The sequence below is a fragment of the Schistocerca piceifrons genome, chromosome 3 (assembly GCF_021461385.2).
Source record: "Schistocerca piceifrons isolate TAMUIC-IGC-003096 chromosome 3, iqSchPice1.1, whole genome shotgun sequence".
In the NCBI taxonomy this organism is placed as follows: domain Eukaryota; kingdom Metazoa; phylum Arthropoda; class Insecta; order Orthoptera; family Acrididae; genus Schistocerca; species Schistocerca piceifrons.
The window spans coordinates 357,993,101-358,019,071 of NC_060140.1; the positions used below are offsets into that span (position 1 = coordinate 357,993,101).

Consider the following 25,971-nt stretch of genomic DNA (forward strand, 5'->3'; position numbering starts at 1 on the left):
TAATCTGAGCGGAACATTTTTGTAACCGACCAAAATCTCTATTACTTAAAAAACATTTGCCGTATGTCTAACCAGGTTTTGTCTCTACGAGAGTCCCCTCCAAAGAAAAAGAGAAAGGTGAAGACCCTCATGAGACTGTGCCACAGTACGAGGATCCATGCTTCATTTATTTTCACGCCTGTATCTACAGTATTATGTCGCCTCGCAGATTTTACTAATAATAATTTAGTACAAAATTTAGCTCTGGCATCCATTCTTGTTATTGGTTCAAGTGGCTCTGAGCACTATGGGACTTAACAACTGAGGTCATCAGTCCCCAGACTGAAGCGCCTAGAACCGCTCGGCCACTGCGGCCGGCTCTTGTCATTGGCAGTACATTTGAGTCAAAGGAACTTTCGTGATATGTTGTTAATAGTGTCGCGGCTACGTTTTCGAAAAGGTCATGAGAAGACAAAAGTGAAAAACCTAATAAAATATATAAAGGATACTGTTAAAAAAAGAACTACTATTCGTAACGGACAAAGGTACGAGGAGGACAATCATGCTTGTTAATGTCACCCTGGAAGCTGACAACATTTGCTTGATACATTTTCTTATTGTGGTGGTGAAGATAAATGGAACATCATGTATATCCATAATAGTAGGAGAATAGACGGTATGGGGCGACGGCAGCGCAGCTACCGCGCGCTCCCCTCCCCACCCCACAAACGCCCAGCCCGCGCTGTCGCAGCTGCCGCGAGGTCCGGGCGTCGCAGCCGGCTGCCGACGCGCGGCGACTGGCGATGTGTGCTATTCAGGTGCTGGCACGGCGCGGCGCGGCACGCAGCCGGAATGGAATCCAACGCCTATTAGCGCAGCTCCGCGCCACACCCCGCCCTCGCTCGGCATCCCAGACGGCTTCCCACGCGCTGCGCTAGAAAAAACGGACGAACCGAGAGTCGCGCGCCGGCATCCGGCGCGCAGTGCGACGTGCTGGCCTGCGCGCCAATAACCGCCGCGGTGGCCTGTATGGCACAAGGTCTTCTGCGACGGTTGTAGGAGCCACAGACCCACGAGTCAGCCACAAAATAAATATCCTCGTCTTTTCAATTTTGTATCCACATGTTCTACAAAAAAGCGATATGTGTATGTTCTTTTTTGGACAAAGTCCTCAAGAGTTTCAATAAATCTTTATTAACTGCTAGTTTGAATCAATCGACCATCATCATCAGGTGTCATAAAATTATTTACATCATCCTGTATGCATGTGTTGTTACTGTGGCGTCACATAAAATAAAGGGCACCTTGCGTCACAGAAACTACTGACAATGGTAAGAATGCTGCACTAAGAAACTACCCATACTGCATGATATAAATAATTTTGTCGTACCTGAAGACGATCAGCTGATCGAAACAGTGTCTAACAGCGTATTTTATCAGCATCTCTTGGTGTGACATGTGACTTTCGTGAAATTTGCGTATATGCGAGTAGTGGAATACTACCTCCATACCAGATGTAAAAGTATGAAATAGGAATTTGGTTGCAATAATTACACGACTGTTGTTTGAAACTGATAAGCAATATTTCATTCGAAATAATCTCCATTGCTATTTATGTATTTCTCTAATCTCTCCGGAAGGCTGTGAATGCCACTCCAAAATAAAAGTTCTTCTTTTGAAGCGAACCAGTCAGCGAGCCATTTTCGTACATTTTCATACGAATTGAAGCGTGGCACAGCGAGAGCGTGTCTCAGTGATGCAGATGATAATCGAACGCTGCCAAGTCTGGACAACAAGCAGCCGCGCGCGATTAGCCGTGCGGTCTGTGGCGCTGCAATCATGGACTGTGCGGCTGGTCCCGGCGGAGGTTCGAGTCCTCCCTCGGGTATGGGTGTGTGTGTTTGCCCTTAGGATAATTTAGGTTGAGTAGTGTGTAAGCTTAGGGACTGAACAGCTTAGCAACTAACTCCCATAAGATTTCACACACATTTGAACATTTGACAATCAGCCGCATGCCCTAGTATTGATCTCCTCGATTTTGCTGTGAGTGATGGGGTGTTGTCCTGGAGCAATGTTGCCTTTTTCCATATTCCCGTCATTTCTCACGTAATGCTCGATTTAAATCGATCTTTTGCTGTTGGTAGCGATCAGTGTTAACGGTTTCACCAGGTTTTAGCAGCTCATAATAGATGACAGCCTTTTTATCCTACCAAACATAGACTATTGTCTTACTTCCAAAGCGATTTGATCTGGCAGTGGATATCGATGGTTTGCCGTGATTCATCCATGATTTACGACGCTTATGATTCTCAAAATATATCCACTTTTCATCGTTGTCACTATTCGATGGAGAAACAACTTTCTTTTGTGTCTGGCGAGCATAATTCCACAAGTGGTCTCTTGAAGTGCTTGCTGTCCTTCATTCAGTTCATGCGGGACCCATTCTCCTCCTCCTCTCCCTTCTGCAACTTTCCCGTAGCTTTCAACCGAAGAGAAACGGCTTTCTGTGTTACATTCAATTGTTCCGCGATTTCCTGTTGAGTTTGAGTATCATCTCCATCCAATAAGGCCTGCAGTTCGTTATCTTCGAACTTTCTTCGGTGGTTATCCGCGCGCGTCGTTTCTCACGTCAAAATCACAACCTTTGAATTTTTTGATCCACTCGAAACACTGTGTTTTCCCAAGAGCATGTTCGCCGAAAGCTTCGACAAGCATTCGATGCGATTCAGCCGCAATTTTCTTCAAATGATAACGGAAAACCTATGCTGTCCGCAAATCCTTTCTCGTACGCACAAAACTCGATATGTTTACGGGTTTGAAACACATACCGATGTATGGAACTTGGGGTTACTGTGTGTTGACTTTCCACGTCAGCCGTTACACGAAGCAGACGACGCTGCAGACGCGGTCTTACGGGCCCTACACTCACGGCTAGCACCATCTATAGGGAAATACGGGTTTCATACTTCTACACCTGGTAGAGTGTCTGTTTATTATAATCCGTTCTGCCAGAGAAAATCCTTGACAGCTAAATGAGATAGGGTGCTACAGCTTCGCGCATGTGCCGTAAGCTAATAAACTGGCTAACAACAAAAACGGTACATTTTACGCTTAGAAAACACAAACTTCCCGACGCACGCAAAAGAGGAACTAAGAAGTGCGCCGCGTTGGACGTGATACAAAATCAGTAACAAATAACTTTCTTCTCGTTATTTGTTCTGCAGAATGAAAGACGCTTGAAAAAAATCGAAATTAATTAACTGTTGTGACATTCGGTCTGTTCACCGTAATCAGACAAATTTTAGGCAAGAGTGACTTGAGCATCGAAGTGATTCCGAATAGCATCTGTCAAATGCTGAACAACGGCCTTGCTCACCATTGAGAGATATGATTTGGTATTGCTTTCCACGTTCCTTCAAATTTGTCTATGACTTACTGACTGAAAGCACCCACAACAGTAAACAAACGTGTTTAAGATTTTTTTTCCATTTTACAATCAGATTGTTGTAATCACCGCAGTTCCACAGACAGACTTAAAGTTATAAAAAATAAAGTGTTTTCATTGTCTGTTTCGCACGCAGGATGCCCTCGGTTCATATCGCAGCTACTCCACTTTCTTTTCTAAATGAGCACCTTCTAACATCTGTTGAGTTGTCATATTTAATCGCAGTTTTAATATTATTTAATATGTAATCAAGCAACTTCGAAGAAAATGAAAGGTTAAAAAAAAATCACGTAACGCGATTTTGTTTACGTTCGTGTGGCAACCATTGTAACAGATGTGAAGTCACAGACGACGCAAGCGCCCATTTTTGCGTAATTTGAAGGTTGTATCGGTGCTACAACGAACGCTATAAAAGACGTGACAGTCACAGGTGTATGGTAACTGTCTTTTTTTAATTACGCTTTTCGATTTATACATCATCATGAAACTGATCAGAGTTTGTGTGAACACGTCACAGATGTGTATGGAGTCGTCTATCTTTTCGGTAAAGACAAGACTTCTTTCTCTTATCTGGATGATACCGAGGGTACTGAGGTGCATAGGGTACTAAACACCGAAACAAAGGGCGGCTTCCAGAATGTATTTCAAAAGTGGCAGCTACATTGGGATCGGTATATTCGTTCCCAAAGGCAATCATTTGAAGATGGCGGTCACAATAAGGTGCAGGTAACCGGTTTGATATGGCATTGTGTACTGCATTTTCCCTGCGGGACGAGGTGCAGTAGTGGCCGCAACGTGTAAGGCCTCGGAATAACGACGGAGGCGGAGCTTAGTCACGTGGTGCGCGGCCTCACTGCACGTGTCACCCTCCACCTCCCCCCCCCCCCCCCTTCACCTCGTGCCCCTACGCCGGTCGCTAATCCAGACGTACCGTACGGTACGCCGCGCCACCGCAGCACCAGTCCCCCGGCTCGCCGATGTTAATTGCGAGACCGCGGCCCGCTGTCCAACACGACGCGCGCTTCGCTAATGTCGCGAGCCGACAGCGCGGCGAGACACACACACACACACACACACACACACACACACACACACAGTACTCTGCCCGCAGCGACCCGCCAGACCCAATGGCGCATGCAGCTCGTCCACCTGCCGTGCTGCTTGCGGTTCTTCGTCTCTATTCTGCGAATTACCATCCCACAATATCGTTTCCAATTTTCTGACTGTTTCCTCTGTCACCTGCACATTTTGGACCGTGCTGAATTATTAAAATGTATTTTCCACCTATATCTACATAGGCTACACACTGTGAAAACGATTATGAAGGGTATGGAGGACGGCCCCTCCCATTGTACCACATCTTCCCTGTCCACACCCATATGGAGCACGGGAAGAATAACACCTTAAACGCGGCTTTGTGCACTGCACTTAGTTTAATCTTATCGACGGGATCCGCAAGTGATACGTAAAAGATTACAGTATATTCCCCGAGTCAGCTCTATAAAACTTTGCTGGCTTCCACAGGTCAGTTGACATTCATTATTAACAGTTATCGTTCAAGGTTTTCCGGTTTCCGGCGATGCTTTCCCGCAAACAAACGTGACGCTTTGTATTGGCCTTCTCTGTACACACTCAGTATTCCTAGTTACTCCAATCTGGTAGAGGTCCCACACTTTTGGGTGCAGGCTTCTTATTAACATACACGTTTAAGCAAAAAGATGAATTCAGTGGCTAGGACTTCAACGGGAGATAACTATCACGCTTCTCAAACCACAATAGCACTGTAGTGGCCTCGTGATACGTGCAGCTATTCTGCTGGAAGATGGCGTCGCCCTAAGGGAAGACGTGTATCATGAGTGGTTGCAGTAAGGAAGGAAGGGAGATTAGGTTTAAGCTCCCGTAGATATCGCGGTCATTAGAGATAGATCACAAGCTCGGATTGTGTCAAGGATGGGGAAGGAACTCGGCTTTTCCCTTTCAAAGGAACCATCCCGGCATTTGCCTGGAGCGATTTAGCAAAATCACAGAAAACCTAAATCCGGATGGCCGGACGCGGGTTTGAACCGTCTTCCTCCAGAATTCGAGTCCAGTGTGCTAACCACTGCACCACCTCATTCGGTGAATGGTTGCGGTTGGTCCATGTTTTTTAAGTAGTCCACAGATATAATGGTTCCTTCGATTACCAACAAAGGTTCCATGGAAGCCCATGTGAATGTCTCCTGTGGCATAATACTACCTCCGACAGACTGTTTCCGTGGTTTCGAGAAGCCATTCGCCTAAGTGACAATGTAGTAGAGCACGATCATAGTCCTAGTGCAGCAAAAAACGTTCTTCGTCCGTCAGAGCCAACACGTTTGCACTGATCCATGGTCCAATCTCGGTTACCCCATGGCCACTGCGTTTTTAATTGACGATCTCGTTGGGTCAACATGGGAACGTGTATGGTTCGTTTTCTGCCTTGCCTAGTTTTCAACAATGTACACGAAACCCTTCTACTCCGAAACACTTCTGTCTGCACCAGCATTGTAACCTGGTGTCAGAACTGCGTCAGAACAGTCAGATGTCTGATGAATTTCCAAACACAAATTTGCTGTGAAGACTTTCCGACAAAATTCGATATGGATAGAAGATCTTAAAATAAATAGACTAATTAAGACTTAATAGGAAGAAAAAATAAAGCAAATTATATCGTTTGCACTCAGTTTCCATAGGACTGTGCGGGACGTAACCATCTTAGCATGCAGAAGGCACTCCCCAGAGGATGATGGAATCTGAACTAAGATTACTAAACTGCCCTAGCGTACAGGGTGTCCATAAGGTCCCATTACAACTTCATAATCTTATTACAATAACAGTTATTGAAATATTTTAACAACATTTCTTTTATTGTAATCGGTGTTTATAAAAGTTTTTTACAATGTTTAATAGACCTCTATATGGGCGTCTTTAGTTGCACGAAGCACGTCAAGAGGGTACTCGATTTATTAGTATGTTCGCTGTAGCATAGCGTCATCAATGGTGGCAATGGCATTACGAATCCTTTGCTTCAAGTCAGCAATGTCGCGTACCTGAGTTTGATACACGTTATCTTTTACATACCCCCATAAAAAAAGTCCAAGGCAATAATATCTGGCGAGCACGGTGGCCAAGGAATCAGCCCATCCCAACCAATCCGTCTGGTTGGAAATTCTTCATTGAGGAACCGACGAACATGCAGTCCCCAATGTGGTGGTGCACCATCTTGCTGGAAAATGATAGTTGGTTGTAAGTCAATCAGTTACGGTGTTACATATTTGGTCAGAAGGTCGAGGTAAACGTCTGCAGTAATTGTTGACTTGTCGAAGAAAAATGGACCAATTATTCGGTTGCACGTGATTCCACACCACACGTTCACTTTTAGACTATGCTGGTGAACTCCCTAGTCACATGGAGGGTGTTCAGATCACCAGATTCTCACATTGTGTCTGTTTAATGACACAGAAAGTTGACTCGTCACTGTAACAAAGTCGCTTGAGTAATTCTTCATCCTCCGAAAGGCGTTCCAGCATGTTGCGTGCAAACTCTGTCCGTTTTGGCTTGTCGTTTGGCTCAAGTGTCTGTAACAGTTTCACTTTGTAAGCGTACAACCTTAAGTTCTTGTGGAGGACCTTACTCATGGTTGAACGTGTAGTTGCAACTGTCTGGCAGCAGTGTGGATGACTTCGTGAGTGAACGAGTGAAGACGTTTAAAACGCGATCGATGTTTTCCTTGAATGTTCTTGATCGCCCGCTCCTCCCTTTATTCAATACTGTCTCTGTATTCATAATTTTTTTCTGCCACAAACAGATTGAGGGGCGCGATGGTGGATCTCTTCCATACTTCGTTTTCAAGTTTTGTTGAGTCTAAACATCCGATTTTGTCTCAATAAACCAGAACACACACTTTACCTTCTCTTGAGGAATTGCCTTTTTATAGAGGTTCAGTTCCTTCCATCAACAGAGTATCTGAAACACAAAAGTTTAGTATACATAAAAACATTAGTAAACAGTGATTACAATAAAAGAAATTTTGTTAAAATATTTCAGCAACTGCCATTGTAATAAAATTTTGAAGTTGTAAAGGGACTTTATGAACACCTTGTATTTTACTGTTGACCGAAGTTTGTCGCGCGTTTTTTTTTATTATTTTAGGTAAGAATTATGCCGTACGGAATAATGCAAATAACTGTATGATGTTCGGTTGATCGAAGCTGGTAGTTAGTCATTTTTTTATTGCACCAACGGTCCTTCATGATTCTTACACATCTTAATTCTTACATGAGTATTTGCAATGGTAAAAGAGGTATATGTGTGCGTTATAGGAAATACATGTAGCATTACTGCTGCGGGTGTTGTATCAATTTGTCCATCAAATCATATTTCTCCCTGGGACAGGAATAACCCAAAATCCGTTAACTTGAAAGCCTGTCACTCCTGTAATCTTTAACCTGGGAGTTGGCCCGCGGCTTTAAAAACACCGAAAGTTCACCCGTTTATGTAGAATATGACCCACACGCGAAACAAACGCTATCTGACTAAATTTATTTCGGACTACGTAGAGGCAGAACTTTCTCATACTGCAACGGAGTGATTAAAGGGGGATTTAACATTAGTTAAATCAAGATAAAACTGGAAGTAAAATCCTTACAACAGACATCATGCAGCTACACAACATGTGTGTATGAGAAATGCATCTTACAGGTGCAGTTCGTGCAATGAAAATGTGTTTTCACGCTGTGTTCTGCAATTTGTTCTCTCTCTCTGCTTGAAATGTAGTGCAGTCGAAACGTAGTTCATTTGAGATCGTATTTATTAACTGAACACATCTAAAGAGATTTATTTATTTAATCGTATGGCTAGGGCCCCCAGTCGAGCATGCCGTTCGCCGGGTGCCTGTCTTTCGATTTGACGCCACTTCGGCGACCTGCAGTCAGTGAGGATGATAGGATGATGACGAGGATAGCACAACACCCAGCCCCTGGGCGGAGAAAAGTCCCCGACCCAGCCTGGAATCGAACCCGGGTCCAGAGGACTGACAATCCGTCACGCTAACCATTCAGCTTCCGGGGCCAGACAATCGAAAGAGATGAATGGAGTCATAGGTGTGAAAAATAAGTAGGTGAGAATTCCAAATTATACGATTACTGAATAATATATTCTTGTAGTATTTAGAAAATGAATATAGCATCTCAATTTTCACACACAAGTGCTTTTCAACGGACGACGTGACTTTACTTGATCAAACATTTGCAAAAGATAGTAAGCGTATAATACATTAACATTAGTGAGTGAAAAAGTGATGGAATAAGTCACTTGTAATGTCGGATGACTGAATTGAAATTGGATACTGATCCCGCGTGTTATAACGAAACTGTAAACTTGAGCAAAGGAGGAATATTGTCCACGTTCAATACGACTGCAGTCTTTCATCGATAAATGCATCTGATGTGCCGCTAAGTAAAATTAAGCTGAAGGCAGCGCAATCAGGCAACTATCCCACCATAAGCTAGAACAACGTCATCTGCAGTCAGACCATTTCTTTACACAAGACAAAGCGTCTATACTAAACAGATAAACACAAACTTACAGCAATATGCGGACAGTGTGTGTTGATAGCGACAAGCAGAAGAGCAGTGTGAGTCCCAAGCTCGATTGGCCATTCGACCCTTGCTATCCGATTCTCCCCGTCAAACAATTATATTGATCTGCTCACCTCAGAGTTTAGGCGAATTGATTAAGACATGCCTTTGGTGTTCCCATGCAAAGATAAGTTACTCTAGCCTTGAGACAGACAAGTGTCTATCCATATGCACAAGAGCATATAGCAAGAATGGTCTCTACTCCAGACGACTTCCAGACTTACGTAATTATTGCTTCTAACTTATGGTTCAACGTACATAAATATCATATATGTGTGTGCATACAATGACTAACGATGTAACTACCACCGGGTTATCTTAATACAGTGATGCTACCTAGTCTCGAGCGTTTCTCTTTGTGCGTAGAGAATAGCGATAAATAATCCTCGTAAGGAGTAAAAAACGAATCACATGCCACGCTCGCTGCTAATTTTTGCTACTTTACTAAGCTAATGTATCTCCAACTACTATGCACTTGATAACAAGCAATGATCGTGACTAGCTAGTAGAGCTTAATAGAGCAATATTTCAAAATACCCTTGTGGATAAGATGTCTTTCTTAAAAAACATCAAGCCTTTGGTGCCCACCCAGAAGAAGTCAGTGAAAACATGGCTGTCGAGGTATGAAAAGGTGATTAACGTCTGGCTCCAAGAGGCTGCTCTCATGCGTCACTTAGAAATATCCTTGGTGTGAGCTTGTAAGGTTCCAGTTAGTTTTATAAAATGGATTACTCGCGAAACTAAATCCTAATATGCCGTTATTTGAAAAATATCTCCTCTCATATACAAAATTTTCATCCATGAATCAGTTTTAGCAACGTGATCTTAATGCAAGATTATGTAGAAATTTATTTAGGCAGTGAACACTTACGTTTTATACTACAACTTTTTACGTTGGGCATAGCAAAAGGAAAACTGAACATAAATAAATATGATATCTCACCAAGTATAAAAGTGGTTAACGTGGCTTATAACCAGCTACAGTTCAAATGATATGCGGGACCAGTTGTATAAGAATGCTCAACTATAAAGCATCGAATAGACACACTTCATGTATGACAAAGCACCGATTCTTTGCCACCATCAGCACCATAACCTACCTTGCCTGCTGAAAAACATGCATATAACTGTGAAGTAAAGTATTCGTTGTCGTTACTACTGTTGTTGACGTAAACTGAAGAGTGAAAATCGGAAAATTCTACCAGCTGGGCAAGTGACAGGTTTCAGATCAATTTATCATGTACCAAGCTACTGAGCGCAAGTCGTCCTAAACTAAGCAGGAAAATGTTTGGCAAGGACGAAGCTTGTAAAGAATGTTTGAATGTAAATACCTATAACTGATATGTAAAAGCAAGTCGATCATAATAACACTTATATCACATATCACTCTCGCCCAGTAACGCATGGCACATAGAGTCCAAAACGTAACAGAATCAACCGATAACTACATATACCTGTATATGACTAGCCTTCAGCTCACACATAAGTATCTGGCAGGGGCGTTCATCGAACAACTTTGAGAGATTTTTTTCCTACCGTTCCGCTCCCGAACAGCGCGCTGTAAGAACGAACACTTAAATTCTTTCCGTGCGAAGCCTTCTCTCATTTTATTACGATTTCTCTCTATTTAGATGGCCGTACACAAAATATTTTAATATTCGGAGGAGAAAGATGGTGACTGAAATTTCCTGAAAAATTTCTCTCCGGAACGAAAAATATCTTATTTTAGTTATTGCCACCCCAATACGCGATTATATCCGTGACACCCTCTCCCATATTTTACGATAATACAAAACAAGCTGCCCTGCTTTGAACTTTTCCGATGTCCTCGGTCAGTCGTATCTGGTAAAGATCCCATCCCGTTTAACAGTACTCCAGACGAGGGCAGACAAGAGTAGTGTAGGCAGTCTCTTTAGTAGACCTGCTGCATCTTCCAAGTATTCTGCCGAGGAAACGCAGTCTTTGGTTCACCTTCCCCACGACATTATGTATATGACTGTTCCAATTTAAGTTGTTCGTAATTATTGACAGCCTTTAGATTTATATTATTTATCACATAACCGAAATTTAACGTATTTCTTTTACTACTCACATTGATAAACTTCACACTTTTCGTTATGTAGAGTCTATTGTGAGGTTTTACACCACAAAGATATTTTGTCTAAATCGTTTTCCAATTCTGACGGTTTTGGTAGACGTTAAATTGCATACAATTTAAGAGAGCTGCTCGAATTGTCTCCTAAATCGTGAATACAAATTAGGAGTAGCAGATTTCTTATATAATTTCTCTGGAGAATGGCAGATATTATTTGTGTTTTATTCTATGACCGTCCGTCTATTACACCGAAATCTGACCGTTACGATCAGACATGTAAGTCCAGTCCCACAACTGAGACAATAATCCGAAACCATGCAATTTGGTGAGAAATCGGTTGTTGTGAGGAACGGTGTCAGCAAAGAAACTATGATCCATTTAAATCGCGAAGCACTCGCAAAGGTTGACTGATAGAGAATTCCATTAAATTGAGTGCGTTACCATTCGGGTGAATTAATAGCACTCAGATTCTGCACCGAGACTCGAAACCTGTTCTACGCACGACATGTCAACACCAGTCCAGCGTATGAAAATCTCACGATGCGAATAAAGAGATATTTAAGCATGAATCACATATACGGCGTAAACGAATGACGATATTGCATAGAAAGTGCGCACTTCCCGCAGGGAGCCCAGCTACAGCTGACTTCACTGTCCACCATCCGACAACTCGGCATTCAATAGCAAGCATGTCCTCCTTCAACTGCACGGAACGAGAGTGCCTATTCAAACTCATGACCCGTTATTCAAGGCACGTGGGCCGTGACCTGGTTGGTCAGCACGCCTGAATCACAAACGTGACTTCTTGAAAGCCTCAGAGAGTAACTCCAAAGGTAACTGAATCTTTTATAGTGGATACCAGGTGCATAACTGCGTAAGCACTACTCGAAAATGAATGAATTATAGATCATCATCTTCTTCCTCTTCTTCTTCTTCTTCTTCTTCTTCTTCCAAGGGTTAGGTGTTGTAATCAGCTGTTCCGGTCTCAGTCATCCATCCATCTATCCACCTCTTACGAAGTCTACCTAATTCTCTATTTCCCGTAGAACGATACATCAGTATCTTTTTCTGTCATGCTATCAACATACACCTTCCTTTTTATTCTATTTTCTTCTATCTTGTCTTTAACTGAAAAGATTTTTGAACCTTACCTTATTGTTTCATTCCTTAGTTTTATCCATTTTATTACAGACTCTTACGTATCTTATGGACTTCATCTCATTTGCTTCTATATGTAATTTTTTTCCTTTTTTATTACTGTCCACGATTCGGAACCATCAAGAATAGGTATAGCTATAACTGTATATAATTTTTGTTTCTTTCCTTGATTTCCATCCTGAATTTCTTCCAATTGTTCCGCATATAGTTTGATATTAAGTTTCTTCTCAATATCTTTGTCATAGTTAAAACTCATATAATCAGTCATAGTTAAGTTACAATATATTGCATTTTTGCTTAGAAAGAAAGATGAAGAGAAACTGTTAATATTTGAAAGAAAAGTACTAAGGAAAATTTTTGGACTTGCATACGACGAAAATAACGTGGAATGGAGAAAAAGAAGAAATGAAGAATTAAGAGGGCTATACAAACACCGTAACATCGTCGAAGTGCTCAAGAGGAGAAGGTTGAATTGGGCAGGCCATATAGCAACAATGACAGAGAATAGACTACCTAGAATGGCATTCAGCTGAACAATAGATGGAACGAGAGGAAGAGGGAGACCCAGTATCAGATGGCGGGATAACATTCGAGAGGACACAACTAGGATGAACAGCAACAGCAACTGGACAAACAGCGCATTGCACAGGCAGAAGTGGAAAAGGCTCATAGAGCAGGCGTATGATCGATAAGGCCCTTGCCACATGTAAAGTAAAGTAAAGTAACTATATACTGCTCTTGGTAAATTATTTTCTTTTTCCTTTTTAATTATCTTGTCATGAGCATATAACAGAGTATAATGGTACACTAAATCCTATTTTAATTCTTAACTGTAGAACAGAAAATTAAATGTGGAAGTTGCCGTTTAAGAACCAACTCTCAAGATGAAGAGTATTGTTGCTGGTGTGGTCTAAGGAGCATTGTAGCCAACGTAAAAAAAGTGAGGGGAACTCCCTATACGATGCCTCCTTTTGATGTGCAACGTGCAGGAGAGTTATTTAGCTACTCAGATATTCGGGGTCCAGAGGGTGCATACTGGCTACCCGGCTCTCATTTGTACCAGTATTCGTTACGGACAACTTCCACGTCTCTCTGTCCGCCACATGTCACCTCTGTTCACAAAGAAACCCACGCTGGTCGTACAAGCGACCTGTCACTCCGTAGCGCCCGTTGTGGGGCAGGTAAGCCTTTCTCGCCGTCGGCATCCGGCGGGCGCCTTGGCGGCAGGAACAATGTGGGCCTGTGGGCGCGGGCGTCGCCCTGTGTGGTCCCTGCTCTTCCCTCCTCCGCCCCGGCCACGCCCCGGAGCCATCTGCAGCCTCCTCCCCCTCCGACGCCTCCGCCGCGACGGAAATGCGCCGTGACGGACACGGCTGCTGGTTGCCGGCCGCGCCAGCTGCGCAGCGCCTCCACTAATCAAGCCACCGCCGCCGCCTCCGACTGCCTCCTCGTCTGTTGTCCTCCGCCAGGGCCGACGTCATAATTACACCTCGAGTCGCCGCCGTGCTCGCATTTACTGGCTTCGTCCATCGGGAATCGGCATTCAGCATCGCCGAGATGAGTCCCCTTTCACCGCCATCTCCAAACATTTTTTCGTCCGATAGGAGAGAGTAGAGACTGGTGTTCTTCCGACTACTGGCGACGCTGAAGGAAGGAAGCCTACATCCTCCTGAGATATCTTTCGTGAATGACACAGTAGGCGATGAGATAATTAAGGTTCTGCAGCAGATACCCACTGAATGCCAAATGTCAAAAGGGTACATTCCTCCAACTCTCTTATGAAATACAATTACAAATACTTCTTTATTTTAACGCGCTTTTATCAGGTCAGTTTCTTGTCTATATGTCTATTGTGCATGCCTGTCTATTTGGTACAAATTTTGGGCGTTTTGAAACTAACTTCCCAGTGAACTGGAGACTTGACATCAGGTTGAGACAATGCAATATTAACTCGCTTTGTCACCAGTCTTTTCGGTAGGGATGCAGGAGAGACTGAAAATTTTTGCGACACCTGACATTACGACTATTCTGCATGACTGGCATGTTGCGCAGGTAGTATCAGAATGTGTTCCAGGCCCTATGGGGGAGGAACAGACGTGTTCAATACGCCTAATGCGTACACACAACCAGACACACACACACACACACACACACACACACACACACACACACACACGCACACACACACACACAAACAAACAGGTGAAAACTACTATTTAATTTTATTTAGATAAAAATGTATAATCTCATCAAAAAAATGTTTAAATTCTATTGAGAAATTTTAAGACAAAGAAAAGAGAAAATAGTTATTCAAATGAGAATAAATTTTTAATACAATATCAGACTAAAAATAATTTCTCCTAACCCCATACTGATTCCTAACACCAAACAGATAACCCTGAAAATTTGTGTTTGTGAATTATGACAATGCATGTTAGATTTGTAAGGAAAAACATGGATCACATTCAACAGATAATAGGGAATGAACTTTCCATGCTTTATTTATGTAATGAAAGTGCCCCACATTGTTCACCACAATTCTCACAAGTATTCTCTGAGCTGTTACAGATTCACAAGCACAAAATTTCCGGACTATCTATATGGGTTCCGAAATCTGTATTAGGCCAGAAGAAATTATATTATGCTTTTTAGTGCGATTTAAAAGCGTCCAATATTTAAATTGTTTTCCATTCACGTAATTATTCATTAACTACACTGCTGGACGTTAAAAATGCAAAAACATGAAGGCAGCATCCAACAAATTGCTATGAAATGTATTGTCAGGTTTGATAAGTAAATGATTCGCATTTCAGCGCAATCGCACAATGTAGGTGGAAGCCCCGACATCCGTCTGTGATATGGAAGGAAAGATGATGCAGCTGGTTTCTCATTCCAATATGTCATTTGAATTTTGAGTGTATGTGTGAATATCGTGGTATGTTATTTGTAACAAAGGAGAAACAGGTACAAGAAAAAATAGGAATCCGACAGCGTCAGGTCTCTGGCTTAATCGAGACTGCGGTTAATGGTTCCACTAGGCCGCTGTGGCCGTGCGGTTCTAGGCGCTTCAGAAACGCGCTGCTGCTACGGTCGCAGGTTCGAATCCTATCTCGGGCATGGATGTGCGTGATGTCCTTAGGTTAGTTAGGTTTAAGTAGTTCTAAGTTCTAGGGGACTGATGACCTCCACTGAGAAATTTGAAGCAGGGAACCTGGTCGTAAAAGCCATGTTAAGGAAATAATAGGAATAAATTACATTACTGTGTACTTTTTCTATTTACATTAGTTACTGTTAATTGTAAATACCATCATTGGCACGATGAACGTACCATTTTTAATGTATCTTACAAAATGTGCTGAAACAGACGGCCATCAACCTCAATGCAAGCAGGACATCGGCGACCAAGATTCTGACGGATCCTGATAAATTTCACTGGCGTGTTTCGAATTATACCACAGACAGCTACAATTCTGGCAGGTAATTCCATCTCCGTATCCTCTGGGGTCTCATATACAAGTGACGTTAAATATCCCCGTAGGAAATAATCAAGTGGATTCAGCTCAGGTGACCTCGCAGCCCATGGAATAGGATCTTCCCTTCCAATCCAGCGACCTGTAAATACAGCACTGAGATGGTAGTGTGCACCGTCATGTTGTATCCACATACTTTCAAGAACAACCAATGGTACGTTCTACAACAGCTCAGGTTGAACTCTTTGCACGAATCTCAAGTACAGGTGGCCTTTCAGAGGGACCGGTAGAAGATACGGCCCAATTAGACTGTCGCCTACAGTGCAGGCCCAGATATTCACAGCAAAAAGTACTTGATGGTGTGACTACCACAGCTTGAGGGTTTTCCTCATCTCACACATGGCTATTCCTCCTGTTCGAAATATCACCATGATCAAATGAGGCCTTGTCAATAAACAGCACGATTAAGAGGAAAACTGGTCGACAATCCATTGCTCGAGCACCCACTGACACAATTCGGCTCTCGATGCAAAGTCAGTCACAAGCATTGCATAGACTCGTTGTGGGTGATACGGGTGTAATTGCTGTTCGTCGAGTACTGGCCACACATTAGTATGTGCAGCACCCACGTCATGTGCAATACTAAGAATACATGTAGTGAGGACCGCTGAAACATGTTCCAGCACCTCCTCTTCAATATTGGGTGTGCCAATGGTGCCCATGTTGCCAGGTCCCTCCTTTCTTCTTTCCAATGAACCACTCTCGCGTATTCCTCGATAGAGAGAAATAAACACTCGTTGTGACGGATGATGCCTGTTGGGAAACCGTTCCCTGTACAGCCTTTCAGCAGCGAGAGCATTTCAACGTACGCAAGATGCACGTGAGTTCTCCGAAACTGTACCGGCACTGCTCCATCGTATTGTATTGTAAGTCTCTGAATAGCAATGAGTAATGAATAAGTCTCTCGTTGAAATGGTTCAAATGGCTCTGAGCACTATGGGACTTAACTTCTGAGGTCATCAGTCCCCTAGTACATAGAACTACTTAAACCTAACTAACCTAAGGACATCACACACATCCATGCCCGAGGCATTATTCGAACCTGCGACCGTAGCGGTCGCGCGATTCCAGACTGTAGCGCCTAGAACCGCTCGGTCATTCCGGCCGGCGTCTCTCGTTGATTCATAGCACTTTCTCTCATTGGACAATGTAAATACAGTACAACAGAGCCGCCTTATGGACAAGTAAACAAAGCCCACAACATGACTTCCTTGTAATCAGGCTCGTACTCCTTGTTTTCTTGCAGGAAATAAAGAGCGTACATGTAAATAAATAGCCCCGTGCTTGTGAACATGTACGCTTATTAGTTGTAACTGTTAGATTTTTCCACGCTTTTACAGAAACATCCTGTATTATTCAGACAGTTTCTGCCAGTTTTGGTCCCTGTAGACAAATTCAAAGCAGTCGTTCCCCTACCTGAAACAGATTGATTTGCCACAGTTATTTGTCTTGTAGTAACGCCGCTATCTTCTTTCAAACAGATTCCATGACGAATCTCTGCATTGCATCTAAAAGACGTTTTATGGTTGCCTCCAGCGAAAAGTGCATCATATTTTACGTTCGTCGGACTGTGAAAGATACGTACTACGCAGGGTTATCATCGTCTCCACTTAATTTAAAATTCTTCTGACAGTTCTCTCTCCTGTTGGGCAAAGTTAAGAGTCGTGTTGATCGATTGTGCGAGATACTTAGAAGTTACAAATTGCGAAATATAAATTTGGTTATGTGAGGAAACCGTGTAGCTGCAAGTTTTGGCGTGATAAATCGCAGCGCTCTGCGATGACTTATAAAACTTGGCGGCCTGCAGTTAACGAGAACGGTCCCGCGATCCAAAAGAGATGTATTCGAAACACGAATAAATATCACAGGGAAGCGCAGCAAAAAACAACTTCTCAAATTACGTATTTTGTCGAAACTCATTTCCATAAGTTATGGAATGAAATGTCAAATTTTCGAGGCTGCGTTCATCAAATGAACACCAGATCAAGCCGTGTAGGAAAATATTTTATTTCTCTACTTGAAATGAGTGAATAAGCGCAGCAGACGTAGCTATGTCCTATGATTTAATTACGGAAAATGAAAGAATGAAAGAGATACATGAGACAGTACAAGATCTGATATCTCGACCTGTCGCAAACGTGAAAAACTAACCCAACTGGATAATGATAGAGGGAGGCTTTTAGTACGAGTAATCACAAGATTTACATAATACTTCAGAAACACCGCAAAAACATAACGCAAGAAGGTTTCGAAGGAGTTTAATCTGCTATTACCGCACATCAGTCAAGTGTGGTAACCACTGAACCACATCGCTTCATCTCCAAGATTGTTGATCGTTATACAGTTACACACTTAATTTCTAAATTAAGGGGGACTCCATCCCAAAACTAATATTTTTCTATAAAACTTTAATAGCTATTTCACATCTTTTGAGTGTTTGCTCATATATCCCAAAACGATTTGGTTGTATTAGAATTACAAATACGCCTAAGAAATATTTGAAATATCGACTGCGCGAGGGGCCGTGGCACACTGATAGCTGCCGAAGTAGCCAAGACAGTATATATCTGTCATAGTCTTGCATCTGATGCACGCTGACGGCAGGACACAAATGGAAATGAAAGTTTGTACAGCAGTATTTCGTCCAAGGGCTCCAAAGTAAATGGAGAAGAAATAAAGAAAAACAATGCTTATCTGTCTTACAGAAACTGCTTCTTGGTGTAGTATGAAATTTTTGAAGATAGAGGAAGGCAATAGTTCCAGCACTACCTTATCACCCTCCCAAAAGAAAATATGATAATCTAGAAATCAACGACAAATCAATCAGTCCGCAAGATGCCTCCTACAGAAGGAGAAACTCAAGATGAGTGGCGCCCTGTTCTTGAAATTACAAGAAAAAGAAGAAGAAGAAGAAGCCTTACAAGAGCAGAAAGGGAAAACGTATTGTGCTGGTGAATTTTTGTGCGTATGTGTCTCGCACTAGCATTCATTTTTAATGAAATTTCAAAATTCATTTTCCCGTTTGTTTTTCTAAGTTCAGTGCCAACTTTTTTGTCCTAAATAGTAACTAGCCTCAAAGGAATTGTTGCAGAAAGTAGTGTTGAGGTATTTGCAATATTAATATTATGTAGATGTGGACTGTGTATTTTATCAAGTCTATACACCGAAAATTAAAGAATTTTTAAGTTTGCAATTTTAAGAAAATACAGAAAGTAAATTAATAACATTCTTCACAAAATGGAAGCATAGAACTATTGAATTATGCTTTGTGAATGTAAGCAAAATCTTGTAATTTGAAAATTTAGGTATGTGTGCCAAAATATGGTTTTCAAAAATACCGTTAAAATCGTATTAAAATTCTAAGTTCAAAAACCATTTAAGTTCTGGGCTTAAAAATTTAGGTATTGCTAAGCCTTTGCGTGAGAGACATGATTTGAAAACCCGGTTGAAAAATGAAAATGAGAAAAAAAGTTAAATTTTTTGTTGTAGTCTTCCCTTAAACAGAAAATTCCTGACAAATGTGAGCCCATCCGGGACTCGAACTTCATAGGAGAGAGGTACTGCACACACTCCAGGTTTGATGAACAAATGAAATGGCTCTGAGCAATGTGGGACTTAACATCTGAGGTCATCAGTCCCCTAGAACTTAGAACTAGTTAAACCTAACTAACCTAAGGACATCACACACATCCATGCCCGAGGCAGGATTAGAACCTGCGACCTCAGCAGTCACGCGGTTCCGGACTGAAGCGCCTAGAACCGTTCGGCCACCGCGGCCGGCGTTTGACGAACACAAAGGCACGAAATCACACCTCCACTGACCCTCTAAGTCACCTGTGTGCGACTATTTGGAACACAGCATGAAACGCAAAAATCAGTATCAACGCAGTTTACTAGCTTTATGGGATCCAGTCATGAATGTATTTTTTCGGCTGTACAAGGCATGATGAGGAAACTTGTGGATTCCCTACTCGCCGAATTGAAACCACTATCAACGTTAGAGGCATTTTTTCATTATATTTGCGTTATGTGGCCTGAGAGGTGTGAGTGTGACACAAGAGACATATTAACGGTTCTGTTATCTGAAGTTAACGATTTTATATTCGCCTAATACAATGCTCTACGTCAGGGCCGTCCACGATGTGCCAGATCTCACAAATGGCTGGCGTGCACGCTGCGTGCAGTCCGGGGCTGAGCATTACTCGACCCTTCTCGGAAGCACTATGCATAATGCGACATTTGATTCAGTATTGCTGTTTGGTACTTTTGGGTTGGCGCAAGTCTTTAGTTCGGCAGAATCCTAGGGTCAGCGGAGTTTAATCTTCGATGTTTCTTTGTCATTTGAGCGACGTTCACAGGTCCAGTGGCTGTTTGCACAAAAAGTAGGAGTCTGGCTATCTATCGTCATAAGATTCTAAAAATGAATGTGAATAACAAAAGAGAGGTATGAGAACTCTCGCATAAGCGAAGGGTAATGCAAATTTGCTATGAAAACATTATGATTGCATGCAGAAAAAATGAAAGATTTAGATTTTGATGAAACATCAAAATACTGCAACGATCACTAAAAAGGATTCATTATTTGATACACCAAGAAGCACTTTGTACTAAATTGCCAGGCATGGAGCACGTGGTAGAATTCTTGGTACGAATAGTAAAATTTCTGAAGTCGCACGCATTATTTATTCTCAGTTGCAACAGCTTTCCGTGGAACTGAAGGAACAGAATGGAGACTTTACACTAAGGAGCCAAAGAAACTGGTACACCTGGCTAATACCGTGTAGGGCACCCGCGAGCACGCACTGCCGCAGCTCGACGTGGCCTGGACTCGACTAATTCCTGAAGTAGTGCTGGAGAGAACTGGTACCATGAATCCAGCAGGGCTGTAAGGGTACGAGGGGGTGGACATCTGTTCTGAACACCACGTTGCAAGGCATCCAAAATATGCTAAATAATGATAAAGTCTGTGGAGTTTGGTTGCCAGCGGAAGTGTTTAAACTCAGAAGAGTGTTCCTGGAGCCACTCTGTTGCAATTCTGAACGTGTGGAATGTCGTCGCATTGTTCTGCTGCCCAAGTCCGCCGGAATCCACAATGGTGATGAATGGATGCAGTGGACCAGAGAGGATGCTTACTTACCTGTCAGAGTCGTACCTAGACGTATCAGGGGTCCATATCACTCCAACTGCACGCGGCCCACATCATTACAGAGCCTCCATCAGCTTGAACAGTCTCCTAATGACGTGTAGGGTCCATGGATTCATGAGGTTGTCTCCATACCTGTGCACGTCCATCCACTCGATACAATCTCAAAAGAGACTCGTCCGACCAGGCAACATATTTCCAGTCATCAACAGTCCAATGCCGGTGTTTACGGGCCCAGGCAATGCGTAAAGCTTTGTGTTGTGCAGTCATCAAAGGTACACGAAATCCCATATCGATAAGGTTTAGTTGGATGGTTCACACGCTGACACACGTTGATGGCCCAGCACTTAAATCTGCAACAATTTGCGGAAGGGTTGCACTTCTGTCATGTTGAACGATTCTCTTCAGTCGTCGTTGGCCCCGTTCTTGCAAGATCTTTTTCCGGCATCAGCGATGTCGCACATTTGATGTTTTACCGGATTCCTGATATTAACTGTACACTACACTTCATCGCTACCTCGGAGATGGTGTGTCCCATCGCTCGTGCACCGATTGTAACACCACGTTCAAACTCATTTAAATGTTGATAACCCGCCATTGTAGCCGCAGGAACCGATCTAACAATTGCAACTTGGTGTCTTACATTGGCGTGCCTGTTAACATATCTCTGTATTCCAATACACATGCCTATACCAGTTTCTGTGGCGCTTCAGTGAATATACGACCGTAAATTTCTTTGGTTAAGTCAAGATTCATGCCTGGAACCATTTTTAGATTTAAAGCTCACTACTATAGAATTTATAAAGGTGAAAGTAACACAGAAACGATAATCAGAACATCCAAAATATAGTGAGGATTTCACATTTTAATTGCAATTCATTGCACACTGTCCACAGTAAGACATTGTAAGGTGAGAACTTATTTGTGATTTGACAGGGGTGCATTTAAAAGGAAAATCTCTTTGTAGAAGGGACACATTTTGACACTGACAAACCATTTCTCTTAGCATGAAAGGAAACACATTTGAAGAATTCGTCGTGGCGTTGAAAGAATTACAAGGATAGGACACTGTCAATCGTTTTTGAGCTGCTTTCGATATCGTTTGCCGTTTCAACTGAAAGCACTCCCGTGCATGTGCAGAATCAACTGATCTTTTAGGCAATTCCCATTTTAAAGACAACTGTCCACGATGCCTTCACGTATCCATAACGAGGTTGCCAAACTGCTACAGAATTTTTATGAACATAACCATATCTGTGTTAAAGACTTTTTTCGATAATGAAACTAGTTGACTGATGATTACGTGGCAATCTGCGTTAGAAAATCTGTGAAATTGTCTGCATTTCTTGGTGTGCTGATAGTTTATATCAGATAAAAAAATTGTATGATGTCTTCAGCGCGTTAAAAAGAATTACATAATAGTGAAATTTTGTTTTGTTTATGCTACAAAGCTACAATGGCAGTTTATCAATATTTAAATGGGCTTGAATGTGGTGCTATAGTCGGCGCACGAGCGATGGGTCGCAGCATCTCCGAGGTAGCGATGAGATGGTGATTTTACCATACAACCATTTCACGAATGTAACGTTAGTATCAGAAATACCGTAGAACTTCAAGTCTCCCACTCTGCTGACAAAAAAAGATCCTGCAAGAATGAGACCAACGACGACTGAAGAGAATCGTTGAAGTGACAGAAGTGCAACCATTCCGCAAAGTGTTGCAGATTTCAGTACCGGTCCATCAACAAGACAACATCAACAATCCATCGACCCTAAATATCAGCAGAGGACTGTTCAAGCTGGTGGAGGCTCTGTAATTGTGTAGGGCGTATTCAGTTGGAACGACCCCCGATACGTCTAGGTACGAATCTGACACCTGTGTCTGTTCCTGTGCACTGCACATTCCGAGGACTTGGACAACTCCAGTTGGACAATGCGACGCCCCACAAATCCAGAGTTGCTACAGAGTGGCTCCAGGAACACTCCGATAGCCACCAAACTCCCCGAGCATGAACATCATTGAGCGTATCTGGGATGCCTTACCTTGTGCTGTCCTGAAGAGATCGTCAACCCCTCGTCCTTTACGGATTTACGGACAGTCCTGCAGGACTCATGGTGTCTGTTCCCTCCAGCACTACTTCAGACATTAGTGGGGTCCATGCCACGTCGTGTTGCGGCACTTCTGCGTGCTCGCGGGGCCCTTCGCGACATTAGACAGGTGTACCAGTCTCTTTGGTGCATCAGTGTAGTAACACAATTAGTGTCTGCCGAACGTAGCTGGGTGTTCAACGGGGGGCAGGAGTGGCCGAGCGGTTAAAGGCGCTACAGTCTGGAACCGCACGACCGCAGGTTCGAATCCTGCCTCGGGCATGGATGAGTGTGATGTCCTTAGGTTGGTTAGGTTTAAGTAGTTCTAAGTTCTAGGGGACTTATGACCACAGCAGTTGAGTCCCATAGTGCTCAGAGCCATTTTTTGGGTGTTCAATAAAGCAATGCAGCAATCATGAAATTTTCCAAAAAAGTGCGTGATGTTGCACACATCTCAACGTAACTCTGACGTTTACTTTATTAACATGTTATAACCGGCTCTTCTATATAAAATACACTACTGGCCATTAAAATTGCTACACCAAGAAGAAATGCAGATGATAAACTGGTATTCATTGGACAAATATATTATACTAGAACTGACATGTGATTACATTTTCACGCAATTTGGGTTCATAGATCCTGAGAAATCAGTACCCAGAGAAACCACCTCTGGCCGTAATAACGGCCTTGATGCGCCTGGGCATTGAGTCAGAGAGAGCTTGGATGGCGTGTACAGGTACAGCTGCCCATGCAGCTTCAACGCGATACCACAGTTCATCAAGAGTAGTGACTGGAGTATTGTGACGAGCCCGTTGCTCGGCCACCATTGACCAGACGTTTTCAATTGGGGAGAGATCTGGAGAATGTGCTGGCCAGGCAGTTAAACATTTTTTGCATCCAGAAAGACACGTACAGGACCTGCAACATGCGGTCGTGCATTATCCTGCTGCAATGTAGGGTTTCGCAGGGATCGAATGAAGGGTAGAGCCACGGGTCGTAACATATCTGTAATGTAACGTCCACTGTTCAAAGTGCAGTCAATGCGAACAAGAGGTGACCGTGACGTGTAACCAATGGCACCCCATACCATCACCCCGGGTGATATGCCAGTATGGCGATGACGAATACACGATTCCAATGTGCGTTATCCGCGATGTCGCCAAACACGGATGCGACCATCATGATGCTATAAACAGAACCTGGATTCATCCGAAAAAATGACGTTTTGCCATTTGTGCACCCAGGTTCGTCGTTGAGTACACCATCACAGGCACTCCTGTCTGTGATCCAGCGTCAAGAGTAACCGGAGCCACGGTCTCCGAGCTGATAGTCCATGCTGCTGCAAACGGCGCCGAACTGTTCGTGCAGATAGTTGTTGTCTTGCCAACGTCCGCATCTGTTGACTCAGGGATCGAGACGTGACTGCACGATCCGTTACAGCCATGCGGATAAGATTCCTGTCATCTCGCCTGCTAGTGGTACCAGGCCTTTGGGATCCACCACGGCGTTCCGTATTACCCTCCGGAAACCACCGATATCATATTCTGCTAACAGTCATTGGATCTCGATCAACGCGAGCAGCAATGTCGCTATAAGATAAACCGCAATCGCAATAGGCTACAATCCGACCTTTATCAAAGTCGGAAACGTGATGGTACGCATTTTTCCTCCTTACACGAGGCATCACAACAACGTTTCACCAGGCAACGCCGGTCAACTGCTGTTTGAGTAAGAGAAATCGGTTGGAAACTTTCCTCATGTCAGCACGTTGTAGGTATCGCCACCGGAGCCAACCTTGTGTGAATGTTCTGAAAAGCTAATCATTTGCATATCTCAGCATCTTCTTCCTGTCGGTTAAATTTCGCGTCTGTAGCACGTCATTTTCGTGGTATAGTAATTTTAATGGCCAGTTGTGTAGTTGTACTGCAGTGTGTTTACATATTGTATTGCTTTTAAAGTGAAGATCAGTGTAGGCTAGAGTAGGCAAAGAGTTCCCTGTCCGGACACAGCGCGTGTTTGCTCTAGGAGCGCTGGGTGCGCGCTTTGAGTTCCATTCGAGGGCACGGCCGGCGGCCAACACGTGCCGCCCTAATGCCGGCAGCGCAGGCGCAGGCGCAGGGCAGAGCCGGGCCACACTCGTCCGCTAAACCCGGGATTAGGGCACCCGCCGATTCTCGCGGGGACCTGTTGTTCCCCGGGGCGCACCGCTAAAGGGCAATCCGTGAAACGTTACCGCGCCGACCAGCGCAGCACTGCTGCCGCTCGTGTTGCCGCTCTTCCTGCTACTCCGAGAGTGTTAAATACTGTCACCACCTACGCCTCGCCGTTGGGAGCGAAATTATAGAAGTAATAGCAGGGAATATGTCTTTTTCGCGTTTTTTTCCGTTTTCCGTCGTTCCTCAGTTGCTTCAAATATCGTGGAGGTATGCTCTGTCTTTGCAACTAAAGGAAAGGTAGTTTGTTTTTGCCATAAGCGTTTCGCTTCTGTTATTTATAAAGCATTTTCAGGGGCCTGTAATACACTTTTAACATATATATAATAAATGTATTAAGTATTAGTTACAAATATGTTACTACGTGAAATTTTCTCATGCTTTCTCTTGTTTTTCAGTTTACAAACAAGTTCTGTAGCGTTAGTTTAGTGAGGTTAAATTAACATTTTCGTGTTACTTACGAGTTCCAGAGCTGCTAGTCCATGTGTGTGGTCCTGTAGATGCGCACATTCGGTTTCCATAATCCAGTTGGCCAACTTCTTAACCCATATTTATTGCAACACATCCCTTGCACTTCCATTGTGTGAACAAAACTTGTGTGTTTGCTGTGCGTAGTGTTGCCAACTGTCGCTTTGTACGTTTATTTTTCATCTTTTTTTCT

The 25,971-nt window shown here is 43.2% G+C and overlaps 1 protein-coding gene across 1 annotated transcript in view; it reads left to right on the top strand.

Annotated features, from left to right (window-relative positions):
• LOC124788659 overlaps nt 1-25,308 on the top strand; it is a 106,338-nt gene extending 81,030 nt beyond the window's left edge. Inside the window, exons 3-4 of the mRNA XM_047255934.1 lie at nt 13,516-13,784; nt 25,123-25,308. Coding sequence (XP_047111890.1) covers nt 13,516-13,784; nt 25,123-25,308 — 455 coding nt within the window. The remainder of the gene's footprint in view (nt 1-13,515; nt 13,785-25,122) is intronic.
• The last annotated feature ends 663 nt before the right edge of the window (nt 25,309-25,971 follow it).